Genomic DNA, 18370 nt, shown 5'->3' on the forward strand with positions numbered 1-18370 from the left:
CTTTAAGTCCCCTCATCTCGGCATGCTTAGCATGTCAATCTCCGCAAGGAGAAACGATACTTCTTGAATACAGCGACATAAAAGTATACTAAATCAGACATGTTAGGAGAGGTGACAAGTTCTCTGTAATCTGATCCCATCCTATCAATTGGCAAGAGAGTAAATGGAAATGACCGGGCGTCTGCAGGCAGTATGACTGGTGCGGCCTAAGAGAAGGCAATTTAAAGGGAATCTCTACACAGTACAGGGCTCTTTAAATGAGGGGACTCATCCTTAGGACCTATGAAATAAAAACTCCATCACCTCCTACAAATACTCACCTTTAAAATAAAGGTCTCCTGAGTCTGCGTATCCAGGACGAGCAAAACCTAAAACAAAAAGAATTATTATTAAAAAAGTGACATAAAAAAAAAAGCAGATACCTGTCAATGTCATGCACCTGCCATCAAACGCAAACACAAGGTAACAACAATCACAATTAATTTTTTTTAAAGAGGATTTCAACTTTATTTGGGGCAAATGAGAACACAATCTAAGGGGCTGTCATCCAACTTTTTTTTTTAGACCCCAGAACGTTATGCTATATGTGGTGCAATCAATTTAACTTTATGCATAGACGCTAAGAAAATGAGTATAGGACAAGTTTTTTTTTTGTTTATTCAGTGCATACTTGTCATTTTTAAACAAGACCTTAAGAAATACATGCCCTTCCTATCCTACAGTACAAGTTAAAACTATTTTTGTAGCAAACACCAGTCTAATATGTCCTGGAACTGACCCACTTTTCATTTCTTTATCAGAATTCTGCCAGCATTACTACAGCTTTCTCTCCCTACTTTCCCAGCATGCATTGCTCCAAGGTCCAATGGCTTGCTTGCCTTGAACTGATAACGGAAAGGCAGAGAATTACAGTATGTAGTTTGTAATTTGAAAGACAGGAGAAAGCAGGAGCAGAGAGACAAAGAGCCGCTCTCAGGTCCTGTAGTGAGACAAAGACCCTCTCCACTTCCTGTAAAGAGACATTGCTGTCCTCCACTTCCTGTAAAGAGACATTGCTGTCCTCCACTTCCTGTAAAGAGACATTGCTGTCCTCCACTTCCTGTAAAGAGATTAAGACCTGGCCCTACTTCCTGCAAAAAACAAAGCATCCCCACTACCTGTAGACACAAAGACCCACTACCTCATTCTGTAGAAAGAAAATCATCCTTTCCATTTCTTATAGAGAGATAAGGACCCAAACCACTTCCTGCAGAGGAACAAAGACCCAACTCAATTTCCTGTAGCTGGACAAGGACCCGCCGCCACATCTTGTAGAAAGAAAGTCCAGACACGTTAGTCCAGTAAAGTAAAATACAAGCCCCCACTTCTTGTAGAGGGACAAAGACCCGTCCCCACTTCCTATATAAGGGCAAAGACCCATCCCTACTTCCTGAATAAGGACAAAGATCCGCCCCCATTTCTTGTAGAGGGACAAAGACCTGTCCCCACTTCCTGTATAAGGGCAAAGACCCGTCCCCACTTATTGTAGAGGGACAAAGACCCATCCCAACTTCCTGTATAAGGGCAAAGACCCGCCCCAACTTCTTGTAGAGGGACAAAGACCCGTCCCTACTTCCTGAATAAGGACAAAGATCCGCCACCATTTCTTGTAGAGGAACAAAGACTTGTCCCCACTTCCTGTATAAGGACAAAAACCTGCCCCCACTTATTGTAGAGGGACAAAGACCCGTCCCCACTTCCTGAATAAGGACAAAGATCCGCCCCCATTTCTTGTAGAGGGACAAAGACCCGTCTCCACTTCCTGAATAAGGACAAATACCTGCCCCCACTTCCTGTATAAGAACAAAGATCCGCTCCCATGTCCAATTGAGGGAGAAAGACCCATCCCCACTTCCTGTAGAGGGACAAAGACCCGTCCCCACCTCCAGTATAGGGACAAAGACCCGACCTCACTACCGATAATGTAAAAGACCCACCCTCACTACCGGTAAAGACACATACACAATCACTGACTTCCAGTCATCACTCAGTGTCTCTGCTGGTAGCTGCAGGTTACAATTGACAACAGGCAGTAGACAACAAGTTGTAAAAAAAAAAAATGGATCATGTATCAATCAGTTCTTTGCAGTTACTTTTTTTGTGGTAACTTAACATTTTATAAATGAAGCGATTTGCAGATTCTCCATCACATCATCTATCAAATGAGATCAAGTTGTCCAAAAGTACAGGGCCCATTTAGGAGTATGTTTACACTTTCAGGTGGGGCTCACCGAGTCGGATCTGTAATCCTAACAAATCTGCTGACAATGCAAGTGAATGTGGTATTTCACACCGTATTTTCATCAAAAAAGAGCAAAAAAAAAAAAAAATTTATGGGGAAGATCTGCAGCCATAACCTGGATTTTTGCCTATGATTTCAGAAATAAATATTATATTTTTTTTTAATTTTTATAAAACAGACGTCAGATTTTATATTTGACATTTACACATGTCATGTCGCTGGCGTGGCTCAGCGTTTTGAATATTTGGGATATTTCTCCCTGAAGCATTTTATTTTGTCCTTCCCATATAACCGCACCGGTCAGTGCTGAGATAATGAATGTTCCCCTAACGCTCGGTACGTCTTGCTCTGCAGATTTAAGGCACTGCTCGCCGTCCTCAGATAAACAAGCGATATATCTTTAAATGGTGACATAGCGGAGGCTGTAATTTGCTGCATTAGCACGGAGCATTTCTTGATACAGATCCCACATCTTGTAATCACATTTATTAGTGTCTCGTCTGCTGTCCAGTGTTGGAGGCCATGGCCGTCCTGCTGTGGATCTTGGGATGGAGCTGCGACTCTGTTGGTTACAAACCAAAGGACAAACGGGCCACCGGGGAATATGCCAGCTGTTAACTTGTCGCTGATATCCAGAAGGGTCATCTTCAGTCTGAAGGAGCAGGCAATCTGCAGACTAATTACAAGTGCTTGCCCGCGCGCTGCCCGAGAGAAGACTGGTGACTTTCACAGAAAACAAAATCCTGGTAGAGATGCAAATGCTTCACACTCAGAAAGCGCTGGGCTCTGCCACCGAATATTCATTTGTTAGCAAAACAGAAGGGCGAGATTTTATTACCCGGGAGCAGCCGCCATGCAAAAACATCACAAATTTATAACTTTGCCATATAAATCTTCTATGCAGATTACGGCATAGAAATGAATTCACTACTGAGAAGTGCTGAAAGCATTAAACGGAACCTATCAAGACTATATAAATTCTTGAACAAGTGATTTTGCTGTATGCATTATAGTGGAATAAGAAGAATGATACAAGTCTTGTAGTAATCCGATGTGACAGCACAGAGAAATCGAGCTTTGAAGCCATATGCAAATTAGCACGGAAGTGCATTAGGGGCGTGTCAATGTGTGTGCGCGCATCAACACAAACCCTATGAACTTCCAGGTGAATTTGCATGCGACATCAAAGCTTGGTTTCTACATGACAGGTACCATTTTTATTGTACATGGATCTATGTAGTCATAGCGCTAGTCCTGTACCTGGCGAGCGATAGCCCCCTGTACCTGGCGAGCGATAGCCCCTGTGCCTGGCGAGCGATAGCCCCTGTGCCTGGCGAGCGATAGCCCCTGTGCCTGGCGAGCGATAGCCCCTGTGCCTGGCGAGCGATAGCCCCTGTGCCTGGCGAGCGATAGCCCCTGTGCCTGGCGAGCGATAGCCCCTGTGCCTGGCGAGCGATAGCCCCTGTGCCTGGCGAGCGATAGCCCCTGTGCCTGGCGAGCGATAGCCCCTGTGCCTGGCGAGCGATAGCCCCTGTGCCTGGCGAGCGACAGCCCCTGTGCCTGGCGAGCGACAGCCCCTGTGCCTGGCGAGCGACAGCCCCTGTGCCTGGCGAGCGACAGCCCCTGTGCCTGGCGAGCGACAGCCCCTGTACCTGGCGAGCGACAGCCCCTGTACCTGGCGAGCGACAGCCCCTGTACCTGGCGAGCGACAGCCCCTGTACCTGGCGAGCGACAGCCCCTGTACCTGGCGAGCGACAGCCCAAGTACCTGGGAGCTCTAGCCCAAGTACCTGGGAGCTCTAGCCCAAGTACCTGGGAGTGCTAGCCCGCGCATCTGGAGAGCGATAGCCCCTGTACCTGGAGCGCTAGTCCCTGTACTAAAGTGATCCTGATGGACTCTCTTTACACCACAAAACAAAACATGTAATATACAGACTTTAAGAGGGCAATATTCTATTCAGAGGCTTTTATCTTAACCTAGGTTTACATGGGTAGATTACTGCCCACTGTCGCTTGTTTAAAGGGGGTCTCAACTTGTTAAATGGGTAACAATGCAAAAATACTTGTAAAAATAAGCAACTTAAGCAATTCCTCTCTTAATAAAAAAACTTCTACATTCAATATTTTTTTTTTATTCTATTGTTTACTGCTTGTTGCCTAGATTACCGGCCACCACTGCAGTCTATCAGAGGAGGTCGATTGCCTAGACAAGGAGCGCTTGCTGGCAAGTTTTTTTTTATTTTTTATTTTATGCCTTGTAAGTGCTGCTCTGAATCGGGTTGGATCACTGGATGTGGCATCTTTAGTCATGCTACGCTCCTCCGATGCTGGACAAGATCAGCAGCTTCTGCTAGCGGCAGGGGAGAGTGCCAGTGTGAACCGCCATTCAGGCAATAGGCGAGTCCCATGCACCGCTCTGTTGTCCGTACACAAAGTTGTAGCAATACAGAGAAATCCAGGAACCAGGGCATCAGACGTTCTCCTTTTTGTAACTTATTAGGACAGAAAAGTCACAATGTTTCGGCCGTGCAGGGCCTTTATCAAGCCATAAAAATTGCATCTCTCTCTTTTTGATAAAGGCCCTGGGTGGCTGAAACATTGCGATTCTTCTATACTAATAGTTACCTAAAGGAGGACTGGTGCCCTGGTTTCTGGATTTCTCCAAAAATCCTTCAGGAGCACACCGCCTCCCTGGCACGCAAGGCTCAAGGAAGGGGCTGGTGCACTCCTGAACCGCACCAAACAACTGTATGCGCTGAACAATTGTCAAGACCATAGTTTGCTGCCCATAGTTTGTATATGGTCAGTAGCACATCCCCTGAATACACGGAGATGTGCTGCCGAAAACAATGATTTTAGGGCCCTTATAAATGATCCATCAGACCCAAAATCATACATTGTTATGCAGGTATAGAACAGCTCTGCTCTTCTCTACATGAACCAGGGAGATTGGGCTGATCAGTGCATTAGAACACATGGAATTTAGCTGCAGTATATGAAACTGAGGAAGAGCATTTACTTTTTTGCATTAATAGGCAATTATTTAGAAATGTATGAGGATGAGGTTACATAATTCAGAAGTCTTCTAATTAATATGATGGGATGAAGAGTGTCCTGTCATATACGTCAGGTACATGCATCTGTAATTTCAGGACATCACCAATTTGCAGAATGGAATATCTAAAAAAATAAAGTATCACAACCTTCACCAAGCTCTTAAAAAGAACACTAAAATTAAGAAAATGCACAAACATTTCATGGCCATTCTGCTCTTAATCACCTTTTTTTAACCTAATTTTGTCCTAAATTATAGTCAGAACTGAGCGGGCGATCATGTGGCCACATTCCGACTAGACAGTGTCCCTGATCTTGCCCATTACACTTGTGTTGAGCGAGCCCGCGCACGTCTAGTCGGCATGTGACCGTATGTAAACAAATCACATACTTGCAGTCACGCACACACCGCTGCCAGTGCTGGAGAATCTTTATAGCACGCAGTGTGCGGGACGTAAGAACTCACAAGTCTGTAGTTATTAGTGATGAGCGAATATACTCATTACTCGAGATTTCCTGAGCACGCTCGGGGGTCCTCCGAGTATTTTTTAGTGCTCGGAGATTTAGTTTTCCTCACCTCAGCTGAATGATTTACATCTCTTATCCAGCTGGATTACGTGTGGGGATTCCCTACCAACCAGGCAACCCCCACATGTACTTATGCTGGCTAACAGATGTAAATCATTCAGCTGCGGCAATGAAAACTAAATCTCCGAGCACTAAATACTCGGAGGTCACCCGAGCGTGCTCGGGAAACCTCGAGTAACGAGTATATTCGCTCATCACTAGCAGTTATGCCTAAGGCCAGGCAACCCCTTAAAAAGCTGGCTCAGACAGCAGCCTTCCGCATGAGTATTCAGGTAGTCATGTGCTTGCTGTGCTGCTACCACATGCCAGCATTTAGACTAGCCGGTGCAGAGGGTGGGAGTCACTATATCAAGGTGCCTGGATAACAACTTGGCAGTGGCGTTCCTTATGCTGTCCACAAATTTAGCTCTGCTACATCAAGGAACCGCTCTACTGTTCCAAATATTCTCCAACATTCACATTTCGGAGCAGACCGGCTCCCTTTAATATCTTTGTTCTCTTCAGGAAGTTTACAACACAACGCTTACTGTTTCATGATCATGTAGTAAAATCTGCAGACTCAACCAGAGTGGGCAGCTACATTTCCTGTTTAAAGGGATTGTTCACTACTCTGATATTTATGACCTATGCTCTGCACCATTATAGCCTTCGAGAGCGATGGCGTGAGGTCACTGGAGCACGAGTAGCAGGACGTCTGGCTCGTAGCCCAATGTTGTGCCAACACTTTCTAATGGGGTGGCATAATGCACAGCAGCCGGACCGCTCTAGTCTTCATTTCAGGTACACCAACAGCTCAGCGTTACATTGGTGGTGGAACCAGTGGTGCAGCCATTTCTCCAAATGGACCCAAGAGCAATTTTTCAACACAACAATGCCAAGCTGAAAGTTGCTGGTGCTAATATGAGTAGCCTGCGTGGACTAAAGCTGGTTGCAGTGTCTCCAGACTTGTCTCCCATCCAGCACATCTGAGACGTCATTGGTCGGTGATCACACAGGAGCTGCCAGCAGAGGATCTTGATGACTGCCCAAGTGCATTCAGCGGCAGAACCTTCCTCACACGATCATTAATAAATTCAGTGATAGCAGCCGACGCTGGAAGTGCCGAAATTTGGCACATGGCGTCGTAATCCATACTGAATAAATTGAAAAGTTTTGAAAATTTTGTTTTAATGTTTCATCATTTGTAGATCAGTAACCAGTCTATCCATCCTGTGATTTCTATTATTCCACACCTTTTCCTTCTTGGTATTGTAATTAAGGTGGATCAAGAAAATACAGAAAGGACAATAATTCCTGTCGCCCAATAGACTAATCCTAGTTATTCTGCAGGACAGTGCCGTGAATATTGCACATGTACCGTCACACGCACCCAAGTCAAATTCAGACCTGCGCCGAGCTTTATTCAGAAATGCTGCCCTGTGAATCAATGAAGAATGTGGAAAACGTCATAAATTACAAGGTGATCATTAACACCTTGAATAAAGCTACAGTCTATAATTAAACGTAGTTGCAGTATCAATGCCATGTTTGATGCCACCACATAGGAATCTCTATGACCCCGGCACAGATGCGGTGACAGAACCAGAAAATGTGCAGCTCTTGGAGGAAAACATATCAAGATTTCTGAATTAAAGCAGATTTACATGGAAGAATGGGGTGAACAGAACTCAACAGCGATGTGAAAGACCGAGATTAATTTATAGGAACAGGTCAGTCGTCATGATTACTGCTAAAAGAGGTGCAACCAGTTATTAGGAGGGGCGATCGTTTAGGGTGATTAATGAAATCATTCAGAAACTTATGCTTTTAATCGGGGTCCTTTTGTCTGCGACTAGCTTTAGATAAATTGAAGATCGGAAACTTTTCTTGCACATATTTTATAGATGACTTACAACATGGCAAATAAGCTCTTCTACACATAAAATAATCGGGAGGCTAACCAATATTAACCCTGATGGGCAGGAACATAGAGGGGCATTGCTTAAAATTCTACCAAGCTGCTGTACCAGGTCCAGCTGCCGTTACAGGTGAGGTACTGTGACTATGCAAACAATGACCAAGAATGGATTTGGCTCCTCTGATCAACTAATTGTTGAAGGTCCCAGTGATTCGAAATGATCAAGCCCTTTTTAAAAAAGGAGTTTCGATTTCTGAAGCAACACATAGAGTAGTTCTGTGCACTATCTCCTGTAAAACAGTCTGCAATTGATGAGAAGGGTGATAACATGATGAAAAGTTCCTGTATCACCTTCCTTTAGGGTCTCTGCAAGCTGTATATATTAAAGAATACAGTAACAGGATACAACTGTAAATAGAGGTGACGGCAAAGAAATGTTCCTGAGTCAGCCCTGCTTTATGGTTAAGAGAGGGGTGGGATGGTGGTAACAGTCTCATTGAAGAGCGAGGTGATAACATGATAAAAAGTCCCTGTACCGCCTCACTTCGGGGTCACTGCAAGCTCTATACGTTGAAGAATACAGTAACAGACTATGAATGTAAATTGAGATGATGGCTCTTCGGGTCTTCAGGGATGGGATGGTAGTAGGAGTCTGTGATTGATGAGAGGGGTGATAACATGATGAAAAGTTTCTGATACCACCATCCCACCCCTGGAGAAACTCACTATCTGATAAAAATTCGGATAGCACTCGGACTTACACGCAAATGTGTGACTATATCCTTAACGGATGGCAGTAAGAGGAACTTTTCATCACGTTATCACCTCTCTCATCAATCACTACGGTTACCGCCATCCCACCCATGGAGAGCCTCCCTTAACTATAAAGCGGAGGTGACACAGGAACGTTTCTTTGCCATCACCCCTATTTGCAATCATAGCCTGTTACTACATTCAATATTCAACATGTACAACTTGCAGTGACCCCAAAAGGTAGTTGATACAGGAACTTTTCTTCATGTTATCATCCCTCTCACTAAACAGGGAATTATGTGCTCTTAGATTATTAAATTTAGAGGCGACAACTCCACATCCAACACCAGATGCACCACATTGTGGTAAAATAAATGAAGATATATTTATGTAGACATAGCGATAGGGATACAAGCACATATACTGTACGTGTGTAACGTCGGAGCACTGTTCCAATTTTTTTTTTTTATTGGACCCATACGGTCTAACTTGCCCATTAACACATCCGTGATAATCAAGGGTCCGATGTTGAGTATTAGAATAAGACATACTCCGTGGGTCTGTTGCTGTCCTCTTTAAAAAAAATAAAATAAATAAAAAAATCAGGCAGCACACCGACATTTATGTAGATGCACTCGACGGGACATGTATGGACTCTGCACTGCAAGTGCGCTTAGTTTTAGGAAGTTTTGTGGTTTCATGACTTGCTTGGGTCAGACTTTTAGAAGCATTCAATGTTTATTTTCATTTTTACAAAATTTGACAAACTGCATGAAGACTCTCAGGCGTCCGTAACATTGGGAGGAATTTACACAATATGCGAGGTGTAGCTTTCTTGAAAACATATTGTTATGGGGGTGGTATGATGTGATTTTTTTTTTAGTGTTGGCCAACACTGAAATATATCCTGAAAGGAATGGAGACACTTAAAAGACATCTATTTGGGCTGTCTAGATGGCGACTTTTACCGCGACATAGGTTGTGCAACCAAAGATCCATCTCTGCAGCTAATACATGGCAGCGTAATGCAGGTAAAAGGAATTGCGCCCCCAAGGGTACCATGTCTTGACGAGCATTGGGCTTTTTGCAACTTGCTTGTCGGGGTAGAATCATGCTGCAATGTAGAAGCCTCGTAGATCAATATTTGGCCACACGACCTGTAGGCGCCACCTAGCCCAAGCCCAACAGTTGATTGGTGTCTACAGTCTTCTGCCAATGTTACCTGGTCCAGCTTATACGACCGGTCAGGAGATGATTTCCCTTATTATATGCAGTTCTCAGTAAGAGCTAACAATAAAGTTTAGCACTTACGGCTTTCTCCGAATGCAGCTCCTTCAATCATCACTTTGACATTTACGCCTTATTTCGACAGATCCACGGCAGCGGCTGGAGCTTCTTACACAACGCGTTTCACACTCCCCGGTTGCTTTGCAGCTGGATACCGTCCACATTCAAGTAATAAATACGAGAACATATGTGATTTTTTTTTTAACTGTGCCCTTTGACTGTCAGTTTTTCCCAAACAGGTGTTGCCTAAATGATTATAAATTGGCCCCTGGATACACCTCTTCAACCGAGCCGTACAGGACTGGTGATAATATAATTAGGCCTGAAAACATCAGGCTGGTGAGTGCTTCCCATCTGTTTGGCAATAATGTTTAGTTAACAACAGTCTTTAAGAGAAGAACCTTCAACTTGCAGCTCTCCGACACATGCTCGGGATAGAAGGGGGGTTAACTGTTGCTTGGCTGGAGAAAAACTGCAAAAAAGTCAAGGGTGCGTGGTATCCTGTAGCCAATAACCCCCCATCTTTCAATAGCTCAGCTCAAAGCAGTTCCTTCCAATGTTATAAAGATCATTACTTTCTATCAACTCAGGTCCACTCTTGTTGTGTAAACGTTTTGATGGCGATGGTAAAATTGTATTCCCTACTAAAAGGGCTAAAGAACATACCGCCATATTCAGAAGTCCCATAAAGAATGAATAGGGCCGCAGGGTGCATTTTCGACCACCACTTCATTCCGACAGGACCAATCAAAGACCCTTCTCTAGAGATTGGATCCGCTACTTTGGCTAACCTTTAGGCTATGTGCACATGTTCAGGATTTCTCGCAGAAAATTCCTGAGAAAAACTGGACATTTTCTGCAAGAAATCCGCAAGAAATCTGCATGCGGTTTTGCCGCGTTTTTTATTGGGACACTTCCCAATGCATTTTGTAGTGGGAAATCCACAAAAAAACCCCGCAAAATTAATGAACGTGCTGCGTTTTTTTCGCGGAAAAAAACGCATCATGTGCACAAAACATGCGGAATTCATTCTAAATGATGGGATGCTTATTGTATGCGGTTTTATAGCGTTTTTATCGGGAAAAAACGCGAAAAAAATGCAACGTGTGCACACAGCCTTAACGTTGAGGATAACCCTTTAAGGAACTTGTCATTGTTCATGCACGTGATCTGTGGACAGCACAGAGAAGGAGAAGCTTGACAGAAATGTATAGAGGTTTGTAAGAAAAGATTCAGCCATAAGCTCTATTTTAATCATTAAAACCCTTGGTGTTTTTATCTAGGAGTCCAGGAGGCGGTCCTACTAAGTACCGCCACCACTTCATGGGAAGACTGTCAAATCACTGATTAGGACCGCCCACCGAGATTTCAATGAATAAATTTAATTGAAAATTTTCCCATAAAAAATGAATATCAATCTGCTCAGCTCCCTTTATGTTGTTGTTTTCACGTTGTGTTTTAGCTATATTATTTCCTAAGGTATGACTTCCTAAACAGGTGCCTGACTGATAGGCTGTCCATTTCAAAAACCTGACCGGCACATCCAAACATAGACTAAGTGTGAACAGGTGCTGAACCTAGAGTCGCCAACTCGTCGCCCCCTTTTTCAGGTTTTTGAAATGTATTCTTTAGCCTTCTGATCGTGCACTCCGCCTCCTAGCTTCAGGTGTTTTAATTACAGCAGGTCCAATACCCCTCCACAGAGAGAGAGAATTTTAGTCTAGGAAGAGGTTTCACATGTACCCATTCAGATGGAGACGTTTATTCTCAGCGAGGTAAGGCAAGTTTAGGACCTGGTATAAGAGAGATGCCGTAAAGGGGCTACCAGGTACACATAAAATTGGCCATTTTTATGCGCTAAAAGCTCTCATTTTTCATATTTCTAGTGCAGTAATGCAGTTCAAATTTTGTGTTTTCAAGTTTACATGTTTTAGCGCTGCAGTGTGCTGATAGGCTGTCCAGACATGATGGGGATTGTACAAGTGTGACGAGTTATGCAAACTTAATATCAAAGAGAACATCTCCTCCCCCATTGGTAAGGTGGGTGATAACATGAAGAAAAGTGCCTGCACCCCTCCCCCTGGGGGACAACAGAGGTGGTAAATGGGGATGATAACAGTAAAGGCTGTGATTGACATGGAGAAAAGTCACTTTGGGGTCACTGGAGACTTTACAGGAGGAAAATTACAGACCCAGACTGATTGGTAAGAGGGGTGATACCATGAAAAAAAGTTTCTGCATCAATGGGGCCCTATAGATACGTTTGGTGCATGCAGCCAGGAGCATCTCTGTTGCTTCTGGGATTCATCAGAACGAGGTCATGAAGGTGAGCATTGGTAGTTTAACTATTTTAGGGGTCTTTTTCAGTAGGTAGACGAACCTTTTAATGTAATATGTCAGAATTAACATTAGTCACTGTGGCTTTCTTACAGTGGCAGTGGGTAGAGCCTGCATGTATTGTACATATTATATTGTCTTGCTTGGCTTCTTCTGTTCAGTCTGTTTACTCTATAGTGAGCTAGTCTCTCACCCGTAGTAAACATTAGAAATATTAAATATAGGAAGTAGTAAAATGAAATATGATTTACGATAATCAAAAAGGTGTCTCATTTCCCATGGAAAGCAAGGATCAGACATATTAAAACACAACAAGTCCTGTTTTTCTTTCCGGTCATCTGAAAAATGCACTTACGGGCAACACAGCTTGGAGGCCCTCCATAAACTTCAGAAAGGTACGGCCAGCTTTGGACTACAAAATGTCTTGCACATTATATAAAAGTTGTTAGGTAGGAATTCAGATTTTCTGTTCCATTATAGGAAGAACAAAAACGATAGTCAGGAAGGGGACAGATCTGTCACATGACAGACACAAAATGCACCCTAAGGACCCCTGTGACTATAATGGGATCTGGTGAGGCCCCGTCGCGGTACCATTTTACCAGAATACATAACACAACATTCATTATAACCGTAATGCCTGAACAGAAGCCAATCATTTATTTTTTTGTAAAAATGATGGAATATTCGAAAAATATTATTACAATGCAGATGTTAACATCGCGTAATCAACATGCAGTTTTCCAGCAATGCTACAGTTTAGGAGTTTTAGTGATCGTAAAGCTAGACAAGTCCTATACACATTAGGACATTTTTCTATGTGCGAAAGAAAGCCAGTTGGGTTCCTGTCCAAAAAAAATTTACATGGAAATGCCCTTTAAATCTCAAATTTTACAGATCGGGCAGTTCCATGAAGGTTATAATCAGTCGTTCTGTACAAACAAACTTAATTTCCTGAACATTTCATCCCTTTAAATTTGTATGGCCATATACAAAAGTCCTCTGAAAGTGATGAGCAATCCAGCTTTATAAAAAGGGAAACTCTCGTTCAGACCATCTGGAGAAGTCCGCATTTAACATGCATCACTCTTAGTGCAAGTCGTTTCTTAATGAACAATTCTGCGGCTGTGTATTAATATGATGGCTCCATTCACTGCAGATCGTACCCAGCCAAGTAGCTCTTTCCCTTTTTTTTTTTTTTTATGCTGTCCTGACACGAGTCCAATTTCTAATGAAGCTGTCGACATAAAGGACAGAGGGAGAGCGCCGATAACCCCTCGGATAGGATCTGTTCCCTGCCAGCGAAGAGCGCAGCAATATTCCGAGAAAGGACCCAATAACGACAGCTCATTGGTTTGTTCAACAATCTAGAAAGACAAATCTAATTTTGCTCTAATTTGGCCCCATTGTCCTCCCAGTGAAAGGCTCTTATTACAGCGATCTTGTGTTTTGTGATAAAACATACTCGCGGATAACAAATAACGATTAGGAAATAATTACTTTTGATAGAACACCTTCCTCCGTGAATACAATTAATAGATTCCTCTTCTCCCTGATGAGGTGTTTTTTTTTTCCCCTCGATTCTCCCGGCATTGAGAGATGCATATTTGCATAGAGTACAATAGGAGACGGCGCTGCGATGGGAGGCTATAGTGTAACGCAGAATGGCTGCCTCTATAACCTGCTTCTTATGAGATTGTCTCATCTGCCGTATAGTACCCTCCACACAATGGGCTGAATGGGAGCTCCGCCGCCACAATGGTAGGGGAAAAAAGGCACAAGAGGCTGTTCACACTCTCAATAGATATTATTAAAGATGGTGTTGTTTTATTGCAGTCTACCCATTGTTATATTGTACTCTTACAGTGTGCAGTGTATATATGTTTGTTATATATTAACTTTGCATATATACACATACATTATATATACCTGTGAACACAAATATTTAACATGCATGCATGTTGTACATAATGTGTGTGGTGTGTATATATATATATATATATATATATATATATATATATATATATATATATATATATATATATATATATATATATACACACACACACACACACACGTACATGTATATATACCGTATATACATATATATAAATATATATATATATATATACACATAATTCTGTATATATCTAGAAATATGTGTATATGCATATATAACATGTTGAAGATGAAATGATCTCCAAAATACCTAAAGTTAAGGATGACACATTTACTTTGTATTTTAGACAATAATAATAATTAAAAAAAAATTATATATATATATATATGTATATATATATATATATATATATATATATATATATATATGTATATATATAATTTTTTTTTTTTTTTAAATAATTACATATATAATGTGCAAAGTGAAACTGACTCAGTTGCCCTTAGCAACCAATCAGATTCCACCTTTCACTTTCCAAAGAGTCTGTGAAGAATGAAAAGTGGAATCTGATTGGTTGCTAAGGGCAACTGAGTCAGTTTTACTTTACACCATGTTTGATAAATCTTCCCCTTCATAACCCTATTACACATACTGTCCACCGACTTATATATATATATATATATATATATATATATATATATATATATTTATATATAATATTATAAAATATATACAGTGTGTCCATAAAGTCATGGTGCACTTTTATAGTTATCAGATTAACCCCTGATAAGCTGAACTCCGATTAATACACTGCCAGTTCTGTGACATCAGGCAACCACAAGCTTACGTCAGCTGTGTGGGTTTCCATGCCAGTCCGAGATGTGGACGGTACAGAGGAAAGTTCAAGGTGTTCTGTTGATCGCTAAATTTGAATCCGTGACCAAAGTGCTACATGAATATCGGCGCATTAATAACGAAGCGACACCACATAGGAATAACATTACTCGGTGGGATAAGCAGTTGAAGGAAAAATGCAGTTTGGTGGAGAAACCCCGTTCTGGTAGGCCATCAGTCAGTGACGAGTCTGTAGAGGCTATACGGGAGAGCTACCTAAGGAGCACTAACAAAAATATGTGTGTGCTCGACAATTACACCTAAGCAAGACTACAGTTCACAAGGTGTTAAAGACACATCTCTGTTTTATGGGGTACAAATTGTGGCGGTTGCTCGCTATCAAACCGGCGGATAGACCCAAACGATGCGCGTTTGCTACAGATATGCGTCATGAGATCGACAATGATGCAAGATTTTTGCAGAAGATTGTGTTTAGCGATGAGGCGACCTTCCATATCTGTGGACATGTTCATCGCCATAATGTTCGAATATGGGCTGCTGAACATCCTCCATGCCTACGTTGAGTAGGAACGTAACACCCCTAAAGTGAATGTGTGGTGTGGCCTGATGCATGATAAGGTGATAGGTATGAAACTGGGAGAGATTTTCTTTTATTTGGTGTAGATTTCACATTTCTATCGTTCTTTGTTGCTTTCCAGTGATTGGTCAAAAGTGCACTATGACTTTACGGACACTATGTATGTATGTATGTATGTATGTATGTATGTATGTATGTATGTATGTATATTTTTTGTGCTGAAAATGCCCCCCCACCCCTCGGCTTATTATACACGAGTCACTGTCCCAGAAAGACGGCGGGGGAAGGGGAGCAGCGGGTCCAGCACACATCCTACTTACCTTCCCTGCGCATCCTCGCTGCATCTCCTTCCGGCACCAGCAGCTTTTCCTGCCGAACGATCTCATGTCCACGCTCATTAAGGTAATGAATATTCATGTCCCATAGGCGTGGACTGAATATTCATTACCTTAATGAGCGTGGACATGAGATCGTTCGGCAGGAAAAGCTGCTGGTGCCGGAAGGAGATGCAGCGAGGGTGCGCAGGGAAGGTAAGTAGGATGTGTGTTTTTTTTATTCTTTTATAGGAACCATGCATACAAGGATAGGGGATAAGGAGCCAAGCATACAAGGAAAGTGACGGGGTAGCCATGCATATAAGGACAGTGACGGGGAGCCAAGCATACAAGGACAGTGACGGGGGAGCCACGCATATAAGGACAGGGACAAGGGAGCCATGCATACTAGGACAGGCATGAGGGGACAATGCATACCCGGCTTATATTCAAGTCAATAAGTTTACCCAGTTTTTCATGGCAAAATTATACTCGGGTCGACTTATACTCGAGTATATATTATTAAAATATATATTTTATAACAAATATATATTTCAGTTTTTCTTTTTTAATAAATTTGCAAAAATTACTACGTTCCTGTTTTTTTTCAATCAAGATGGGGTGCAGAGTGTACATTAGTGAGGTAAAAAAAATGAACTTTTTTGAATTTACCAAATGGCTGAAATTAAACAAAGAGTGAAAAATTTAAAGGGCTCTGAGTAATTTCCGTACCCATTGTATATTAAAATATATATAAAAATTATATATATTTTTAATAATACGTATATATTTTATAAATATATATAAAAAATATATACGTAAAATATATATTATATGTAATTTATTACATTTTAAAAATAAAAAGTTTGGGCACACTTGGAGATTGGTTTGCTCAGATAACTTTGACCAAGGTTTTAGACCTTAATTCGCCTGTTAGGGTTTTGGCTTGTTCACCATCATCATTTTTCTAAGCAGCCGTCTAACACTCTGAAAACGAAAATAGTGGAGGCCCACAAAGCAGGAGAAGGCGGCTATAAGAGGATACCAAAGCGTTTTCAAGCTGCCCTTTAACTTAGATCAGATGTAATTAAGTAATGGCAGTAAACAGGAACAGCAGAGGTCAAGATAAGTAACAAAAGACCGACCATCACTTCCAAACAGAAAACAAGTGTGTACAGGGACATACTGAGAGCAGCCATCTCCATACAGAACTATCAAATAAAGCAGCACTCTGTAGCGCTATAGCATGAAAACATGAAATATATCAAATCTGAATTGCATTACTGCTCAATAAAACAGGAAAAATGTACATGGGTAGATAGGATCCTGCTGTGATTTAAACCCGCCACAGGCTGATGGGTGGAGTGCTCGGTCGGAGTGCTCGGTCGGAGAGCCTATGTATACTAATAACTGTAGAGCTATAGCATGAAATGCTCTTAGAATGCACCTGTACACACCTGTGTTAATATTTGGAGGATATGGTCAGTCTTTTGCTATTTGTATACATCGGCTCTCTTATCGAGCTCTCAACCCAGCAGCCTGCGGCTGTTTTAACCCCTTCATGACCCAGCCTATTTTGACCTTAAAGACCTTGCCGTTTTTTGCAATTCTGACCAGTGTCCCTTTATGAGGTAATAACTCAGGAACGCTTCAACGGATCCTAGCGGTTCTGAGATTGTTTTTTCGTGACATATTGGGCTTCATGTTAGTGGTAAATTTAGGTCAATAAATTCTGAGTTTATTTGTGATAAAAACGGAAATTTGGCGAAAATTTTGAAAATTTCGCAATTTTCACATTTTGAATTTTTATTCTGTTAAACCAGAGAGTTATGTGACACAAAATAGTTAATAAATAACATTTCCCACATGTATACTTTACATCAGCACAATTTTGGAAACAAAATTTTTTTTTGCTAGGAAGTTATAAGGGTTAAAATTTGACCAGCGATTTCTCATTTTTACAACGAAATTTACAAAACCATTTTTTTTTAGGGATCGCCTCACATTTGAAGTCAGTTTGTGGGGTCTATATGGCTGAAAATACCCAAAACATTGGCGCTCCCCCACAAGTGACCCCATTTTGGAAACTAGACCCCCCAAGGAACTTATTTAGATGCCTAGTGAGCACTTTAAACCCTCAGGTGCTTCATAAATTGATCTGTAAAAATGAAAAAGTACTTTTTTTTCACAAAAAAATTATTTTCGCCTCAATTTTTTCATTTTCACATGGGCAATAGGATAAAATGGATCATAAAATTTGTTGGGCAATTTCTCCCGAGTACGCCGATACCTCATATGTGGGGGTAAACCACTGTTTGGGCACACGGCAGGGCTCGGAAGGGAAGGCGCGCCATTTGACTTTTTGAATGGAAAATTAGCTCCAATTGTTAGCGGACACCATGTCGCGTTTGGAGAGCCCCTGATGTGGCTTAACAGTAGAAACCCCCCACAAGTGACCCCATTTTGGAAACTAGACCCCCCAAGGAACTTATCTAGATGCATATTGAGCACTTTAAACCCCCAGGTGC

At 41.9% G+C, this 18370-nt stretch overlaps 1 protein-coding gene across 1 annotated transcript in view; it reads right to left on the reverse strand.

Annotated features, from left to right (window-relative positions):
* RPS6KC1 (ribosomal protein S6 kinase C1) overlaps positions 1 to 18370 on the reverse strand; it is a 158560-nt gene that overhangs the window by 49347 nt on the left and 90843 nt on the right. Inside the window, exon 10 of the mRNA XM_069768507.1 lies at positions 321 to 368. Coding sequence (XP_069624608.1) covers positions 321 to 368 — 48 coding nt within the window. The remainder of the gene's footprint in view (positions 1 to 320; positions 369 to 18370) is intronic.

Source organism: Ranitomeya imitator, chromosome 5, assembly GCF_032444005.1.
Source record: "Ranitomeya imitator isolate aRanImi1 chromosome 5, aRanImi1.pri, whole genome shotgun sequence".
NCBI lineage: Eukaryota > Metazoa > Chordata > Amphibia > Anura > Dendrobatidae > Ranitomeya > Ranitomeya imitator.